Source organism: Pinus tabuliformis, chromosome J (assembly GCF_031772625.1).
Source record: "Pinus tabuliformis cultivar Carrire ecotype Pingquan chromosome J, CPIR1, whole genome shotgun sequence".
NCBI lineage: Eukaryota > Viridiplantae > Streptophyta > Pinopsida > Pinales > Pinaceae > Pinus > Pinus tabuliformis.
Window position 1 is genome coordinate 317,881,091 of NC_142295.1, and position 18,928 is coordinate 317,900,018.

At 35.1% G+C, this 18,928-nt stretch overlaps 1 protein-coding gene across 3 annotated transcripts; it reads right to left on the reverse strand.

Annotated features, from left to right (window-relative positions):
* Positions 1-13,457: 13,457 nt before the first annotated feature.
* On the reverse strand, positions 13,458-18,722 carry LOC149227019 (putative UPF0481 protein At3g02645). 3 transcript variants are annotated; one of them, XM_089377676.1, is made up of 3 exons: positions 17,966-18,707; positions 13,961-14,940; positions 13,458-13,744 (listed from the first exon to the last, which is right to left on the reverse strand). In XM_089377676.1, exons 1-3 carry the CDS (start codon positions 18,355-18,357, stop codon positions 13,566-13,568), a joined length of 1,551 nt encoding a protein of 516 aa, XP_089233802.1. In that variant the 5' UTR covers positions 18,358-18,707; the 3' UTR covers positions 13,458-13,565. The 3 variants fall into 3 exon arrangements, with proteins under 3 accessions (XP_089233802.1, XP_089233803.1, XP_089233804.1); XM_089377677.1 differs by having other exon boundaries at positions 14,168-14,940; positions 17,966-18,706; XM_089377678.1 differs by lacking the exons at positions 13,458-13,744; positions 13,961-14,940 and adding an exon at positions 15,396-16,691 and having other exon boundaries at positions 17,966-18,722.
* Positions 18,723-18,928: the final 206 nt, after the last annotated feature.

Sequence of the window (18,928 nt, forward strand, 5' to 3'; positions counted from 1 at the left end):
TTAGCTTCAGAGGCGCTTCCCTTGATCCCCCTCCAGCCCCCCCTTGGACCCCCCTAGTGGCGTGCATAAACAGGCAGTGTTGCCACCACATTACGAAATGGGGTCCAATGCAGCGATACCTCTAAATAAAGAAGGTATTTCATATATGTGCATATCTTTCGTATATGTGTAGCTTCCGTATATTCTCTCCCAAGGTCCATCTCCTCAACCTGTCCCACTGGCTCCGGAAACTGCACAATATTGTTCCTCATCCCTACCTGAACTGTGCAATGCAGAATCTCAAGGCTTAAGGCTTCCAATTGTTTGTCTGAACTGCACAATGCCTGAGCCCATCTGCCTATCTTAACACTTCTTCTGGTCTCAGTTTATGGATCAGAGTGCATCATCTTAGGCTAGGATTTTTCGAATTGATGTCATCTCGTCATGAATGAATTGCAGGAATAGGTACCCTATCATGTCATGGAAAGATGATGGAGAAGGAGAAGAAGGAGGGAAGCATGTTTAAAGATACTCTTGTAGCTGAACTTGCAAGCTAATCAATTAGGAGAAAGCAAAAGGACACTAGTTTGCGACCGTTATCCAAGACTTAAGATCATTGAATACTCCTTATAACCAAGGCATGTGAAGGTGAAAAGGAAAGCTTCTTCATGAAGACACTCAACTCTCAGCAGCAACATTGGCTTAACATTGCCACATCATTCAAACATTTGACCTAGGTTAGATGCATCTGCATCACTACGCATATACAAAAGTTGTGCATATATAGAAGTTGCGCATATATGGAAGTTATGCACATATACAGAAGATACGCAAGAATATGTGTGCATGTATGGAAGATATGAGCATATATGTGTATCTTTCGTATATGTGTATCTTCCATATATGCTCAACTTCCGTATATGTGTATATTCTGTATATGTGCATCTTCCGTATATGCGCATATCTTCCATATATGTGCATATCTTCCGTATATGTGCATCTATTGTAAGTGCAAAAATTACTTCCTAGAAATGTAAGTGTTCATAACTTGTGATTATGTTGGGTTAATGTTTTTTTCATGGATTATATCACTTTCTAGTTTGTTGAATTCTATTTGCACGTTTAATTCTTCATTTTAAATTTATGATTTATGATGACCAAATGGTTTAATTATATTGTATAAGCAACTTATCTGAATTCCTCACATTTTGGTTAATTTGAGACGATCCTAAACACGTGTTTTTTTTATACTTATGAGGGAGCATTAGCAAATTTTCCCAACATTTCAGATCAAGTTGGTATCAAAGCATTGTTTTCTCATTTTAACCCGGAGATGGTTTGCCAAGGTTAGCTAGAAAATTAGCTATTGGTTTTGTGTTTGTGCAAGGATAATTTAACTGTGTGCAAGTTTATGTGTGTAAGATGAAGAAAGGAGATGGTTTGAGATGCTTCTTTCTTAAGAAACTTTTTGAAGCTTTGTGAAGCTTTTTGATGCATTACAAGTGTGATGGCAGCTTCAACAAGTGATTTTTCTAATTTATCTTCCTTAGCAAGACTATTTGATGATGTTGCAAGAGCTTATCATCATGAGAGATATGGTGCAAGATATGAATGAAGATAGGAAGTAGAACACTATACGTCAAGAGGAGTTGATGGCCATGAAGGAGGAGAAGCAATAACTTCTTGAAAAGATGCATGAGATGGAGATTCAACTCCATGATGCCAAGGAAACCCTAGCCAAGTATGTGCATGAAAATGAGGTATGCAATTCAATTTTATCTTCAATTTCCTCTCAAAATGAATGCTTTGGTGCTTTTAAAAGACACATTAGAGGAATAGGGTCCAAATTATTGATGAATATGGGCTATGAAGGTAAATGGTTAGGCAAACATGCACAAGGCATAGTTGAGCCAATTGTTGTTGAGGAAAGGCCTAGGTATTTGGGTCTTGGTTACAGACAACATGATGGAGAATGATTCAAAGCCAAGGAGGCACATGAAGGTGTTCCAAGAAGGGATTTCATTACCTCAAGCTTGTGAAGTTTGTGTTCATGAGGAATGCAAAAGTTTTATACCCACTTTGCAAGAAGATGCTCATAAGCATGCAACTAGTGGAAATGGCAAACAAGAGGATGTTGAAAGCTCTAAGGTAATTGAAACCATTGTTGGTATTCCAAAGAGAGCCACTACCTCATCAAATTCACCTCTTCAAGAAGGTGACAAAGGTGAATGTGCAAGGTATAAATCTGCCTTTAATCAAGTTTCTTTTGATTATGATAAAAATGGTAAATCTTCACATAAGATTTGGAGAAAATTTACATGTTCCTTTTGTGGTTTGAATAACCATACTGTTTCGAGGTGTTGGAAGAGGATAGCCATACATAGGAAACTTTCAAAACAAAAGAGACAGAAAGCCAAAGGTCCATTGGATAATGGAAACCATGTTGAAAAGAAGATGCAATTATTTTGCACTCATTGCCATAAGCAGGGTCATCTTGTAGACAAGTGTTGGACTTTGCATCCAACAAGTCATCCACGACATTTGAAAAAGGTGTAGAGAGATTTTGGAAAGAATAGAAAAGAGAATTCCATAGTTGATTTGGGTTAGGATGATACACATGATGAAGTGCAGCTGAAATAAGCGCCATTGAAATGGTTTGGAAGGAGATGGTTAGATTTATTAACCAATTAAGGCCTTGCATTTCTTTTGATAATTGATGCGAATCTTGCTTTATTGATGCGTTTCCTTGTTATTTGGATGCATTTATTTTCTCCTGAATGTATGCTGCATATTGCATGAAGCAAGATGTTGGAAAAATAGAGTTATGTTGACGCACTTAGATGCAACAAAGATGGCAATTTGCAACTACAAATTTGCATGCATGTTGCATTCTTGAACTTGCATGTTTATGCCAGGAAGGTGTTCCAAAGTGGAGTATGTTGACTCACTTTATTGCAACAAATTTGGTCATTTCAGCTCTTTAAGTACTCGTACGTACCAATCATATTCGTGTACTTGTGATTATACTTGTGAGAGAGTTGAGAATTGTTATACATGCATGAGAGTTTGTGTGCGTGAACAGTGGAATTTTTAATAGTTTCATTGTGCTTGAACATGAATGAGTGATTGACTTGTGTTGGTTGATTGCCTTGTTAACATGTATGTTGTCAACTTGAGAATGTTGATCATTTTCGCATGCATGAGTGTCGGCTTGTGTGGTCGATTGATTGTTACATGTATGCTATATCGAATTGGAAGAGTTGATTTTGTCTCCAAAGATGAAAGGGAGATGTGATGAATTATTTCATGAGAATGTGGAATTCTTTTTGAGCATTAATAAGTTGTTGTACATGCTTTTGCTTGACTTGAAAGTTAGTTGTTTGAAGAAGCATATTTTGTCAACTTGTGTTTAGTCGATGGTTTATATACCAAGATGTAAGAGTGCATGGAGATGTTCACATGATGTGACATTTGTTGCTTTGAAGAAGCAAAAGGAAGAGGTCGTCAAGTTATATTCTTGCATGAGTGTTTTTCAAGGTTAATGGTGTTTCTTGTAACAAGATGTTGCAGGATTTTGTAAGGTCGCGCTTGAGCAAGACGCTCATGATTAGCCTTCATTCTCAAATCATGACATGGGAAGCATGTTAATATTGGAGCATGATGGAATAAAGAAGTGAAAGTGGACAAAAATGCCAAAAAAAATTGTAGCCATTGTAGACCATTTGATGTGTTGACACCAAGAAGCGAAAGAGATGGCGAATGCATTCTTATAGATGTGGAATTTGGAACCGTGGAGGTAAAAGAATGGTCATTTCTTTTCTTGTTATTACTGATATTAGAACTCATTGTTGTAGTTCACTCAGATGGGCTTAACTTGGAAAAGTGGTTTCCAAGGAGAAGCTTGCACCGAATGCATGTGTTGCAAAGAAGGAACATGATTCTCAGTGGGAAGGCCATCGTTCAAATTTCCAAGCACCGAGGGATTGCTTTGGTACAAAAGGGTGTTTAATCAGCAAGCAGCCAACAAGCGTTGGATTGGGTTAGCAACAAAAGGAGAACATTGATTGAAGTGCCAAGCCATTTGCAATGCAAGGCATGTTAGTGAACCCAAGTGGTTGTCATGGAGATTTTTCCATGTAGAATCAATTGATAGAACTTGGGAAGGATGAGAGTATTCAACTCTCATTAGATAACCAACTTTTGTGGGTCCAAAAGCCTGTTAGTGGGAAGGAGTGATCAGAATCTGGATTAGGGGCAAAAATTTTCTCAAAAATCAAAGTTCTCGGAATCACTCAAAACCTAAACTACCGCGTTCGTCTCTGCAATACGATCCCAAAGCAACTTGTTTCACTCAAAACAAAGTTCGTATGAGAATGATAGAGCCTGTTATCCATTTTGCTAAACAAAAGAATTTTGGCAACAGGGCTAACTGGGATGTTAACTAGGCATATGTACAACCCAGTCAGAAAAAAGAATATTCCTAGAATATTCCCACAGGTGGCTCAATTAGGATTTGACAAATGTCGTCATATTATTGGTCTAAAGCAATTTTGGTGGACCAATGAGAGGCTGACATGGAGCAAGCTCGAAGGCCACCACGTGCCCTCTCAAAGGTCGAGTAAAATTTTATTGGTAGGCTAGGGAGTCGAACCCGTGACCTTGCCCACATAAGCCCCATGTTTTACCACTATGTCACACCATGTTACTTAACAATTATGGGTTAAAGGTTTCATTTAAATTTTAAGCGTCAAAGGTTTGGGAGGTGGGTGCTAACCTTAACCTCAGCGTGTGAAAGCACCAACATTAACCTCTAACAGTTACTGTAACCATCAAGGTAGCCTAACTGTCGGGTAACCGCTAGCATGTGACCAACACCGAAACCATAAGTTGGTACTTAGCACTAACCACGTGGTTAACACGCTAAACGTGGATTAGCATTAATTAAACTGTGTTTATCCACTAATTAACCTACGGATTAACTTGGCGGTAGTTTGGAAGGCCTGCTAAATCCGGAATTACGCCAAATTTGGCGGAGTTGACTAGAGTTTCTCCAGATTTGGTGGAGTTTTCCTAGGGAAAATTGAAGAGACCATAAATTCTTCATTTTTCGACCAATTTTGGCTAGAAAAAGGTCATTCCTAGATGATTCAGATGCTTTGAACACAATGGAAGATGTTTCAGAGGTAGAAAGGCAATTCTGCATGTGAGTTTTCTACATTGAAGTTTAAGGAAGCCTAGGGCCACCAAGAGAGGAGGTCAAACCTAGATCAACTGAAGTCCAATTGCAAAGCTTAGAAAGTCATTTTTGTGGTTTTTGGGTCTTCTGAATCCAATGAAGTAGGTTTCAAAGCGATTGGAGAACTACAGGTGCATGTAATAAGAGAATTGACCATTAATCCAAAGAGGGCCTAGCCATTGAAGCAGGTCCAAGGAGATGTAGCCCAGGAGGGGTGAACTCCTTTATCAGCTTTGTTTTATGATTTTGTTGTGTTTTACTTCTCTGCTTATTACTTGTTGTATATGTATTTTAAACAGCTAATTAACCTCATAAATTTCTCATAAAAGACACTCAATACTTGACACATAATTCCTCACATTTTGGTTAATTTGAGATGATCCTAAACACATTTTTTTTTTTTTTACTGATGAGGGAGCTTGCATAGCATTAACAAGTTTTCCCAACATTTCAGATCAGTTGTAAATATGTGCAAAGGCGAAAATGAATGACGTGGGGAGAAGGTGCCAAGAGGAGAGAGAGGGTAATGTCGACGAGGTGTGAAAATGGAAGAAAAGGTACTATCATCTTGGCCTTACCCAGTTTGGTACTCTTTCCATGAAAAATTTCTTCCAACATCCGAGCTTGGCGTTCCACATTTCATCCATTTACCAGATATCATTTGTTGTAGCCAGGAATGATGTCCCTTCTTCATTTTGCATTTTCTATAATGCAAAATTTTAGAAATAATGATTTAATTTTACATCAACTTTTGATCCGCCAGAAACAAATATGTGAACACTCACTCAAATAAGAAACTATGGTTGTCATGTCCACCATATATTACAAAAATAAAATAAATGCTTCTCAAAGTTCTAGACACCAATATCAATACACAATTCTTTATTCTTTTCTTAAAAATGAATAATCCCCACTAAAGCAAGATGCCAAAAAAACATTATTTGAATCAATAGTATTGAGGGAAAGGTAATTTCAGTATCCTTGTGTCAAGCTTCATCAAACACTACACAAGTCACTTTGATGGTGAAATTGGTTACCATATAATCTATTCAATATTTAAGAAAACTTTGACTTCCTTGAAAACAATGAATCTTCAGATCGTCTGTGCAATCTCCCATATCTCCCCCACCGAACACTATAATTTGTGACATCTAGAGGCATCAAAGTGTGTTAACCATGTACAATTTTCAACACCTTCCACCTCTTCTAATCCAAAGTAGTAACCAACACGTAGCTCCCAAATCCATCTTCATGTATTCTCTTCAGCTTCACACAACTATATGTCTTCAACCTCTCCAAAGATACCAATGTCTCAACACTTCCATGCACCAACTAATGTCGAGTGTCTATAGTTTTGATAGATCACAAAGATTTCATACTTTCCTCAGTGCACCACAACCAATCAAGTTCAGGGTTATCACTATTGTTGGCAACGCTCCAACCTCCATGTACTAGACCATTACAATTCTCATGAATAGATAGCTACCAAATTTGTGTGCAGTGTAATAAATCCCTTATTTTCTTCAGCTTCACACAACCACATGCTCTCAACCTTTCATAAGGTACCAATGTTTCCATACTAGGAGAATCTGCAGATGGGAACAGTGGAATAGGTAAATATTTTGGAGGCTCACTAAGTTTCTGAAGGAATCTAAGAGCATTCGTAGATGGGATCAGTCCCACAGGTGAATAGTTTAGAGGTTTGTTAAGTTTCCAAAGGAATCTGGGAGCATATGTAGATTGTAGCAATGAAATAGGTGAATAGTTTGGAGGTTTGTCAAGTTTCCAAAGGACTTTGGTAGCGACTCAATCTCTGTCAAGCCCCTTAACTCTAAGTGTTTCAAGGACTGCAGATGACCAAATTCATCAGGTAAATTTTTCAACCCATTAATATCATATTTTTCATTGCGCATAACAATTTTTCAAGATTCTTGAGCATCCCAATGGACTTTGGACTATTGGAAACATGAGAATGAATATCCAACTCCCTAATCTGCACAAGTACCTACATTGTTCACATTTTCAAAGTGGCTTTGAAGTTGGATGTTTGCTTATGTGCACTGCTCTAAAGCAAGAAATTTTTTACAATAAAGACAAAATGAAAAATGAAACCTTTAAACAAGAAAGAAAAATTACTTGATTCCCTGGGATTCTTATGTCCATATTATTTCAAATTTGCAACCCTTTATTTGTAAAGCTCTTAAGTTCTCCAATGGAATCCATGAGGGTAGAGAGGGATAAGGACAATTATTCCAGGATAGCCATAAACAACAAAAATACACAAATCATTATTAATGAGTGCATCATTGGTATTTATCTTCCAGTTATTAAACTTCTCATTATACACATTCATTAGACTTTTTAAAGTGTTTTATAAATCTTTTTCATTTTCCACTATTCTTCCATTATCATGAGTCATTAACCCATTGAATTCTAATACCATGAAAAAATTGGTTGTTATTCCGCGAACAAAGAAAATGCAGAGCTAAAGAAAAAAAATCTCAAGAAAAATTATCCCTACTTTGATTCCCAGATCAAAAAAAAAATCCTTATTCCATGCAAGAAGAAAAATGTTTATGCTATAGCTAATTCATTGCTATGGCATTGGATTACCATGGCATAACAAATTGAACACACACCAACTTATTTTTCACATCTAATTATAGACATTTTGCAAATTGGCTATGTAACAACCTTGACAGAGGGGTTATTTTGTTACAATGTATATCATCATTGCTTAACACATATTTCTTTTGTCAATTCCTTCTCTCTCCTACATCCCAAGAACATTCCTTGCAAAGTCAATAATTTACTATATGTTATGCAACAACACACTAACCCTCACATATCTCTCCTACATCCAATAGTCAATAATGTTTTCACTTTCATCTCTGATAGTCTTTGTGGTCACAATTAGTGACTTATCTAATAGGGTTTTTCATTAGAAAGCATAAAGTTAACATGGTTTTCATTTTCCACCAAAAACTAAAATGGTGAAACACCCTTTTTTTAGCAAAGGCATCCTCCTAACATTTTCCTCTTAAAATCCAAACATATAGTAAAAAAGACTTATAATAGACTCCTTCACTCTCTCTATCATCATGCATAAATAAGGAGGTCTTGAGTGATTATAAGGAATCCTTTATGTTCTAACTTCATCTCTTTCTAATAATGATAATTAGTTTTCCTTATAGTTTCCATAACATGTAATTAATATACTATACTTTTAGTTTGAGATAAGTCCATAACATTCATTACTTACAAACATAGTCATATTCAAACATTACATTGAACATTTTTTTCTTATTCATGTAACATTTTATATTGTGTATGTCTCTTCTCTCTTTTATACACTAAACACCTCTTTTCTTAGATATTATATGTATTTTTCCTTCCTTGTAGAAAATTAATTCAATTACTAATTATTTCTTGTACATTTCTGGATTGCATACTAGATTATTGCTTTTCGGAAAAGCATTCATTAGCTTATCCTTTCAAGGATTATTTTTCTTTCATGCATTTGTCTTTGTTTTGCAAGTTGAGTGTTATTTCTTTTGGGTTTGTGTTTGGGCTATCTATACTTATCTATTATTTATATACAAATTTTTATATCTAAAAGGAAAATATCATTGAGATGATATTGCTATACTTTTGTTCAAGTTTTTTAAACAATAAAGTCCCCGATTATTGTTCATTATGGTTTATCAAGGCCTCCTTTACATTATAATATTCCAAAGCCATATTGAAGAAATACACTTGCTCAACTTGGTGGATCATTCACATTTTTATTGTTCACAGTTCCTCTTGGACTCTTTGCAAGTTTTCCAAACACAATGATTATGATTGTTCAGAAACTTCTATGTATTTTGGTCATTGGTAGATGAAGAAGTAGCCATACTTTCACTTTACATGATTCTAACTTCCTCTCATTATTAAACCCCTTTACACAATACAAATTTAGAAATTTTCCCTTCCTCACACTGAAGACAAGTTTGGAAACATGCATTATGTTGCACAACGACAAACTTTTCCTCGAAGTGATTATGTTATAACACTATAAATTTTAGAATGATACACTATGTCACAACCAAAGGCATTTTAGATGGGCACAAACTATGTCACAGTAAAGGAAATCTTGTGATAATGTGATCTTCGCTGCGATGTGACATGTTATCATAATGAAAATATTGAAGTGATGCAATATGTCACAAGGAAGGTTCTTGAAAGCTTGATGTATCACATAGAATGATATGTTCCCATGATGCAACATGTTGTGACAAAGGAAAGTTTGGAGCGATGTGTTATATAGTGGCTAACAACATTTTATGTGTGATACACATTCCACTACAATGCAAAAAAGTTTGATGTCTCACCTATATAGAGTCTTTGATGCAACATGATATGTGGCACAAAGGAAGGTTTTGGAGTTATGTGGTTTTCATAACCAAAGTCGTTTTAGGTGTGATATGCACTATTTCATGATGTTAGATTTTTTTAAAAAGTTTGATGTCTCTCATGGAAAGAAACTTTGCTACAATGCAATATGCCAATGTAAACAAACATTTGAAGCAATGTTATAAGTCACAGCCATATACAATTTACATTTGATATATTGAAAGGGTGTTCTTATGGAAATTTCTGAAAAAAGAAACACACTTTATACTATATATTTGAAGACAAAATGCTATTGTTCGATCCACATTGAACATTCAACTAGTGAACCCTTAATAACTCGACAAACTCCTAAATTTTGAACTCAAAATCTATAACAAAAAAACATTAAACAAATGATTTCCCCAATTAAACATGATATTGTCCTTATAATGCAAAACTGTAGGTTTAAATAAATAATTTAATTTAAAAACTAATAGAAGATTGATAACGAGATCAAACAAAACTTGGAGTTGTCTCAAGGAATACAATGCCAATATCATTGGTCTTTGCCCTAACAATTTTACGATATTGGCATTTGCACTAACACTTTTACTAGATCTCCGTGGGCATCATGTTATCAAATTGCATTTTATAAAACCTTTTAGTGGCATCACTAAATCACACCAAAAATACACCAACGATACCATCAAATTGTGGCTTCACATCATTTTCATTTTATTAAAGCAAAAAAATCATTCCATATAAACAAAAAAGGAAACAACAAATTCATAAATTAACATAAAGTGAAAAGAAGAGAGAAAGAGTTGGATCTCCCAACTATAGAAGAATCTAAACTATAGGAAAAAATATTTATATTAAATGGGAAAGAAGATATATATATATATATATATATATATATATATATATATATATATATTTATTTATTTATTTTAATTTACTTTATTTACAATTATTTATTTTTTATATTTTCATAAATGTTTAATAAATAATTAAATAAAATATCCTAATAGATTTTCATATTTCACATTATTTCAATTTCCAAGAAAATTTTAAAATGTTTTAAATTTACCTTTTAAAATCTTCTCTTAACGTAATTTTATATTTCTAACTAGATTCATTTTAAAATCATATTATAAAACAAATTCATTCCAATTTTATAGTTCATATTATTATTTTACTATACCATTTAAAATACTTTTATTTTTATATTTTCAAATATTACCTTAATATAATTTTATTTCAGGAAAAAAAAATAAAATCTTACAACAAATTAAATTTATTAATTTCAATTTTAAAATTATATAATAAAACAAACTCATTAATCATAAAATTAAGGACATCCTGTTATGCTAAACATTAATCTCAATTTTCAAATCATATGATAAAAAAATTTATTAATGTTAAAACCCCAGCGTTATATTAGTCCGAACTTTTATAAATTTATATTACTCCCAACTTTTATTAATATAATTTTATAATGGTTCATTTTCAAATCATATAATATAACAATATCAAATTTATTAATACTCATATCTACTTATTAATTTTCAAATCCTACACCATTGTCTTAATCTCAATTTTTATTATTAATGTAATTTTACAATAATTCATTTTCAAAGTCATATGAATAAAACAAATGCATTAATATTCAAAGCCTAAATTCTCAAAATTATAAATAATTTCAAAACCATATAAAATTTATATTAATTTTTTTTAATATAGAAAAAAAAAAATCATATTTTATTGTAATAAAAAAACATTTATTTAAATTGTTTTAATTCAATATTTTCATATTTTATAATAAAATTAAACATAGAAAATATATTCAATAATTAATTCTAATAAATAATATAGGAATCATAAATGAAAAATAACTCAATAATATTTATTTTATTACATATTTATGTAGATACTTAAAATCCATCTCATTTGTAATTTAACTGATATACAGCTAGAAATATAAAAAATGGAGATACATTTATTAAATTTGTAAGTATGTTTGTATTAAATTTTGTAAAGCAATGAGATATTGTTTTAACTTGGAAACATTGACAAATCAAAATGTCAAAAGAGGTTTGTCAAGATTCCAAAAACATCTAGAAGCCTATGCAAACCCAGAGGTTTGTCAAGATTCCAAAAACATTTGGAAGCCTATGCAAACCCAAAGGTTTGTGAAGATTCCAAAAACATATGGAAGCCTATGCAAACCCAGAAAACCCAGCTACTGTATAGGCTTGTTGTTTTTTTTAATCATTTTAAATTTCAAAAATAAAATACATTTACATTCAATTTGAATTTCAAAAATAAAATAAATTTACATTTAATTTAAATTTTAAATATATTTAAAAGACATAAAATATTTTTTTTCAACACGAAAAAAAATAAAAGCTATATATTTATATTATATTCATTGTTTTTGGATGATATCAACATATATGACTCGATTTGATAAAGCCCTTACATAGACTGTTGTGTGGATTTCTCCACATCTTGAGATTTGACAAGATTGTATGACAGATATCCTGCTATATACAAAATGTTTTTGATGGAGATAGAAGCATATGTTCACCAGATATATAAAACAAAATGTTTTCCATGACAAACAGAAAATATATATGTTCATACCTTTGCTGTGTGTTATGCCAATGTGTGAAAATATTAACCTCAATAAAAATTAATAACTACCTTCATTATTAACTATTATAATAATATTTTAAATCCCTTGAACAAAATGTAGCCACATCATCAACATCTTACCCACACTCGATTTTCAATATAGCCCGATATATTTTTCGCATTTCGACATATATAGAACATAAAGCAAAATACATTAAGCATCTCTGTGTCAATAAAAATTTATAGAAGTAATCTACCTATCTAATAAAAGGTATTTAAATAAGCCTTTGTCAAAACTGAAGTAGAGGATTACGATCCGTATGAAACGAAAACCAGAACACCTCCAAAGCAACGTTGAGGAATTCAAAGAGCGAGAGGGTGTATTTACAGGTATTAAATAACGTATAGGGTTGGAAATAAGGCTCGCCAATTTGGAGGCTTTGAAGATGAGGATGGTACAGTGGTGATGTCACGTTGGAGCTTTGGTGGTGGTGGTAATGGACCGACCTAACCACGTAGCAAAACATCGCTATACATAACTTACCAGTGACATAATAAATAGACTACGACTTTTCCTTCCGCAGCTATTCATCATTAGTCCTACCCATTGCCTCATTATTCTCAAAGATAATTAGAGATTAGTCCTACACATTGCCTCATTATTCTTGACATAGAAACGAATTTGACACAAAATTGCCGTTGGGTGCCTCAAGATACACGGAGAAAGGTGACATGTGGTAGCTTGCGCGGGGAATATTCGCTTCCCTAACACCTCACCTGCGTAGTAGTGATAATTTTGTCTGGAAAATAGTGAAAATTTAGGTAAAAACTATTCAAATAACTTTAAATACATTACCCTTTAAATAATAATAGATAAAATGACAAAATTAGCCTAAAAATAACTTTAAAAACGTCCCTAAAAATAACTGAGACCCTCCCTAGAAAATACCAAATTAAAACACCTTATCTTTCTGTTAGATAGAATTTATATGCTTGCTAACTTTTCTTCGTACCTTTTGATATTAAACAAATAAAAATCAAAAAATAATATCAAATAATTATAAATTAAAAAATATATATTTTAAAAATAATAGAGGACTTACATATCAACCTCTCTGCTTCAATCTGCTCTAGTTTGTGTTCTTAAATTTTGTATCAGGTGCCAGTTGTTTGAAAATGAGAATTTTTATTTAGTTTAAACCAAAACAGTGCTTGCTCTAGAACGCAAAGGTAATAAATAGTACAAATTTATATCTCAACAATAATCTGTACATAGAGTGCATTCTCCCTTGAAAACGCTTAACAGTTGCAGATTTCAAGCTAGGAAAATTTGGAAAACTTAAGACCTGTAACAAAGCCTTCCCTGCCCTGCCTGCCACTGGGAGGTGAGCCTTCCCTGCCCTGCCATGCCATTGAGAAGTGAAGTGACGCCAAGTACAGTAAGATAAACGCACTGATACATTTCAACTTGTATGAAAGAAAAGAGCGCTGCCACTGGGTTGTGAAGATTTCCATGCCCTGCCATGCCACGGTGAAGTGAAATGACGCCATGGATAGAAAAAATAACACACTTATACATTTCGACCTGCAGGAAAGAAAAAAGGGGTGGGAACCATGGTTTTGCCACCCCATACGAAAAACAGGCAACCATACACACTGAAAAGCAACTAATGTAAAGTTCAGCAACTAAATCCAAGCACAATATCGGACTACCATATGATTATTTTTGCATACTCTGTCGTTGAAGTCGGACTTGCTCCCACGACAGAATGGTTTGCAATATACTTAAAAGCAATACGACACATCCTGCCAACGTAGATGCTACAAGGCACGCCCTTGGAAAGTACTTGTATCTCAGTTCAGCACATATCATTATATATTCGTAATTCGTGTAGAAAGTTGTAACGCCATCAATGGCTGATTCAATTGGTTCGTACTTACCCTTCCCCATTGCTTTCCGCATTCCGTTCCAGACACCGACTACTTCTTCGTCGGTGCCCAAGCTGTTGTGGATTATACCGCCATTTCTCAGCACCTCAACGTCGGCGGCTGTTCTGATCAACCGGTCCATCAAGTCCACATAGCACAGCAGCGGTTTCGTTTCCTTTTTGCAAACGAATGCCTCGAATGCCACCAAATTTCTCATGACAGCTTCTGTTCTCTCGTCCATTTTGATGGTGGGCAAGTAAATCGTGTAGGTTTTGCCATCGAAACGGATTTCGTTGAGATGTTCAACGTGTGCAGCGAATTTCACTCCTTTTCTTCTGAGTTCTACAGCTGATGGGAGAGTGATCATGTACCTCTTTTTCTTCCACATTCGATAGTGTTCTGCATGATCTGTGGGATCCGAAGGGCGGATGATATTTTCATACACGAACCCTAAAAGATGTGAATCTGGCCTTAATGAGGGAGCGGCTAAAACATATGAATCCAGCTTGTCACGTTTGCAGAGAAAAGGAGATAGAGTGTGCCAAATGTGTCTTAAAATTGAGTTGAGATCTAGATCTGTGCCTGCCTGCCATTGAAGGATCATCTGTAAGGCAAACATGGGTATTTGATTTTGTAGCTTCATAATATCTTCCTGCACCGCTGCAAACACGGTAGTTTGATTTTCCAGTTTCATAATATCTTCCTCCACTGCCGATGGTAGCTGGTTTTGTAAAAAGAAAAAACGAGTTGCTTGATCACAGTCCGACTCCCGGGTGAAGATCTTCCTAAAATCATCAACAACAACAAAAAAAATATATATATAAATATATATATTTCAGAAGCAAATTTAAATCATAAATATTAAATATAGTTTTCCTATTTTGTTAAGTTTTTTTTAGTTTGGTAAGACTACATCCTTAACTTCTTACCCCAATAAAAAATAACACAAGATTTCAATCCAAAACTTCATGTTCCATAGGACTTCATTTCCAATACCATTATCAATTGACTTACCCCAAACTGACTCTCTTTATTAAGAGTTTTTGATAATATTTTCTTTTAATAAATTTCGCTTCTAATTTATCAATGATTTATAAATTTATCTATATTTAAATATATTTTGAATATTAAATATAAAAAATAAAAATATTTATAATTCTTTTCAAATACTAAATTTTATTTCATTTCAATTTATATCTATATTTTTTTTTTCTCCGTAAAAAGGCTAATCTATTAAATATGTACAGAGTGCAAAATTACAACAGGTGAAACCAGTATGCTCTTGCCCTCAAAGGGCACCAGACAGAGACAAAAACTAAGACTGACAGAAACCAAGACATAGTCCCCCATAGCAAGCCCTCACAGGGGTGGTAAACTGAAAATCCAAGACTGCCCATAGACGGTGGCCCTCGCAGGGGCCTAAGACAAAAAGGAGCTGATCAAGTCATCCCGCGCAGGGGAAACAGTAAGTGCTCTCATCATTAACACAAAAAAAACTCAACATCTTTGACATCCCAAAAAAAGCATTGACTGAACCGACAACAAACCAGGAAACGGTGACTGGACCTGGAGCGACCTGGTGGAGCATGAGCGCCGGCGTGATTATTCATTCGGCTCATCCAGTTGCTCTTCCACAATTGGGCACCAACCGTAGTAATCCGGCTCAGCTTCAGTAGGAGGGGTCGCTTCCGCTTCCCCAATAGCCGCGTTTGGAGCATTCTGGGAATGCTTGGATTTTTCCTCGACGGTGGCCCGGCCCTTTTCTTCCTGCTCCAACTCAGCTGTCGGAGCCTGCTCTGCTTCCCCAGGGTAGTCCTGCATCCCTTGCTCCCGAGCTTCTATGGGGTCATCCGCCTCAGGAGGATTCTCAATGAACAGAATGGAAACATGCGCACTGATTCTTGGGTTTGCCGTAGAGCTGGTGAAATTGAAGATGGTGGAGCCAAAAGCTGGCAAGGTGGCCGAGCTAGAAGCCCCGGCATCCATATGATGGCCTGAGTGCAGGGGAATGGCTCCAATGGAGCTTGCCAGATTACAGTGGCAGCAATGCCCCGCATCATCCCTCTCAGGTCTGCGCGAACCCCCTCCTCTTGAAGAACCTCGACGGCTCAGCATCCTCTGTCTGGGTCTCACCATAGTGGGATGAGACTCCCTGCTAACTGCCAAGTGAACCAGACTGTCAATTACCAGAACCAGCCTCGTAATGGACCCAACCGTCTGAGAAGGGACCGCTTCGACGACAGAGAGGCCAGCCGAATGCAACACGACCCACATTCCCTGCTCCAGACCAGATTTATGCTCTTCATCGTCACCTACCCTGCTCGGGATCCCATCCGCCATTACTGCAGCGTTGCTCTGGATCGAGTGCACTCTCCGGGCATTAACTGCTGCCGTCCCAGGTCCCTTCGTCTTAAACCTGGTATGATCTATCCGTCCGCGCGCATGGAGTGCCACGTGATGCCTGAGGGACGGCATGTGGCCAGCCTCCAACTCCCGTCCCATCGCCTTAAACACCCGCATCCGGGGCAATTTATATCTATATTAATAATAACACAGTATTACAATTCAATCATAATGATTGTGCTTTCACTGGTGAGAAATAAGTATGGTATAGTTTGATATTATCTGCAGATATCATTAATAAAAAATGTTACGTAAAGATATATATAAAAGACATTATTATTTATATATATATGAAGAGGTTGATCGCTTCTCCAAAATTGGATTGCATCTGGATAAAGGCCCATTTTTTTTAATACTTGGGTTTGACTAAATAATGGAGCTAATTATTTAAGCAAAAGTAGTTGTTTCGGGAATATATGTGGGAGTTTCCTGAAATTATATATATTTTCAATTTACAAGCTACAGATCAGCCATATGTATATATTTCAGTGATTATATTTCAGTGATTATCTTGGAAGACATTTATGGCTTTTTGTACAGTTTTATCAGAAACAGCTTTGCTTTAGTCTCTTTTTATCGGATCATGACAGTGTGTTTCAAACTAATTTTATTCATGAAAGTTCTATAACAAATTTTGTATACACATATACGAATTACTCAGAAAGAACACGGATGTAACCTCTATTATTTTCTATAAATAAAAGCTAAATTTTTTTGGAATACATATATATATTTAATAGGTCTATAAATAAATTTAAAATTATATTTTATTTGTTTGGTTAAGAGTTTAAAGAAATAGGTTAATTACTCAAGATGTAGAGGTATCTGACAGAAATTACAGCTTATTTTTTTCAATGATTAATTTCCCTGGAGTCGTCTTGCATTGCATTAGTAGATAATAGTACTGCATTAGTAGATAATAGTCTGTGATGACAGTCCCTAAACTAATGGATCTAATAATTATAAAAATAAATAAAAATTATATTTTATTGGTTTGGTTAAGAGCTCAAGAAAATAGCTTAACTATTCAAGATTCAGAGGTATTGGACTGGAATTAAAACTTCTTTCAAAAATTAGTTTTTTAATCATCCTAGTAGATTATAAAGCTGTAAACGCCATTCCAAAAAACTAATTTGATAACCAAATTATAATAATTTTTTCAAAAAATATTTTAAATATTTTAATTTAAAAAAAATATGTGTCTAATATAATTTCTTAAAATTATATGATTAGACTGTTCTATGCAAAATATCTATATATATATATATTTGAATGTTGCAGAACTGTAATATTGGATAAACCTGGATTCAAAAATGTTAAAATTGGGATCTAAAATGATATATACTTGCGGTAATAGAGACTTTTTTTGGCCAAACCTGAACATGAGGGTTGTAAAGGAAAGCATACCTTAAGAATCGCAAAAGGAATAAGCCGTCGCGAGCCAAGATCCAACCCAGTTCCTCGTCACTCATGTCATTCCAAATATGGAGGTGCTCATACCATTGCCGAATCTTACTACCCTGCACTATCATATCTGCAACTAGGTTCTTGAAGGGAGGACGACCAGCTCTGTCAACGAGTATGTGAGGGAGCTCATCTTTGAATGTTTCATATTTGCCAAGTTGGGGGTTTCCGAAATGCAGAGGACCGAGTGAAACCACCTGCGGCACATAAGCTGCTTCCAACTTTTGACTCGGCAGACGATCCACTATGCTGGAGACGCGTTGGGCGACTGTCGCAACTTCACCCTCCGCCTTTTCGGTTTGCATTGACGAGGGACATATCCTGTGGGTGTCCATGGTGCGGCAGCTGCAAAACCCAAAATCCTCCTCGGCTTCTACCAAAATCCAAATGGACAGGATCAGAAATCTGGAGATTCGATGCCCTTGACGGCGACCTCATGGGTAAGGGGAAGTTCAAGGGCTAATTATACACGGAAATGTTGAGCATCTTAACCAGGCTCAACATGGTTTAGAGTCTCGGGTGCCAAAAACCAGAGTGGCTGCATGTACTGAAAAAGTAAACATGGTACACTGTTTACCGATTCTGCTTTTCCTTTCCTAACCACTGAAATATAATCATATTTTGTTTTTTCGAAGATACGCGAATCACACAGGCACAGGAAACAAACAGCAGTCCTGACAAGCTGCCAACAAATAAAGAGGCACAGGAAAAACCAAGGTAGGTGGGAAATATATCAAACCACTGGCTGTATATAAAAATATATTGGTATTGGAAGTAATGGTTTGACGTCTCAGTGTGAGTTTAGAAGTGTCAATTTAAAAGTAGTGGAGTCTTAAAAGTGCTAATCATGTTTGAATTGTATTATTATTTTATTTATTTATTTTTTCTGAAGGTGGCAAAATCTAT

Bases quoted from the DNA above. Each gene is read 5' to 3' on its own strand.
- LOC149227019 (XM_089377676.1), bottom strand. From the start codon at position 18,357: ATGGACACCCACAGGATATGTCCCTCGTCAATGCAAACCGAAAAGGCG. The intron at 14,941-17,965 runs GTATGCTTTCCT...TGATGATTTTAG, and splicing joins TTCCTTTTGCGATTCTTAAG to GAAGATCTTCACCCGGGAGT. The intron at 13,745-13,960 runs GTATGCAAAAAT...GTGGCATGGCAG, and splicing joins AGTCCGACTTCAACGACAGA to GGCATGGAAATCTTCACAAC.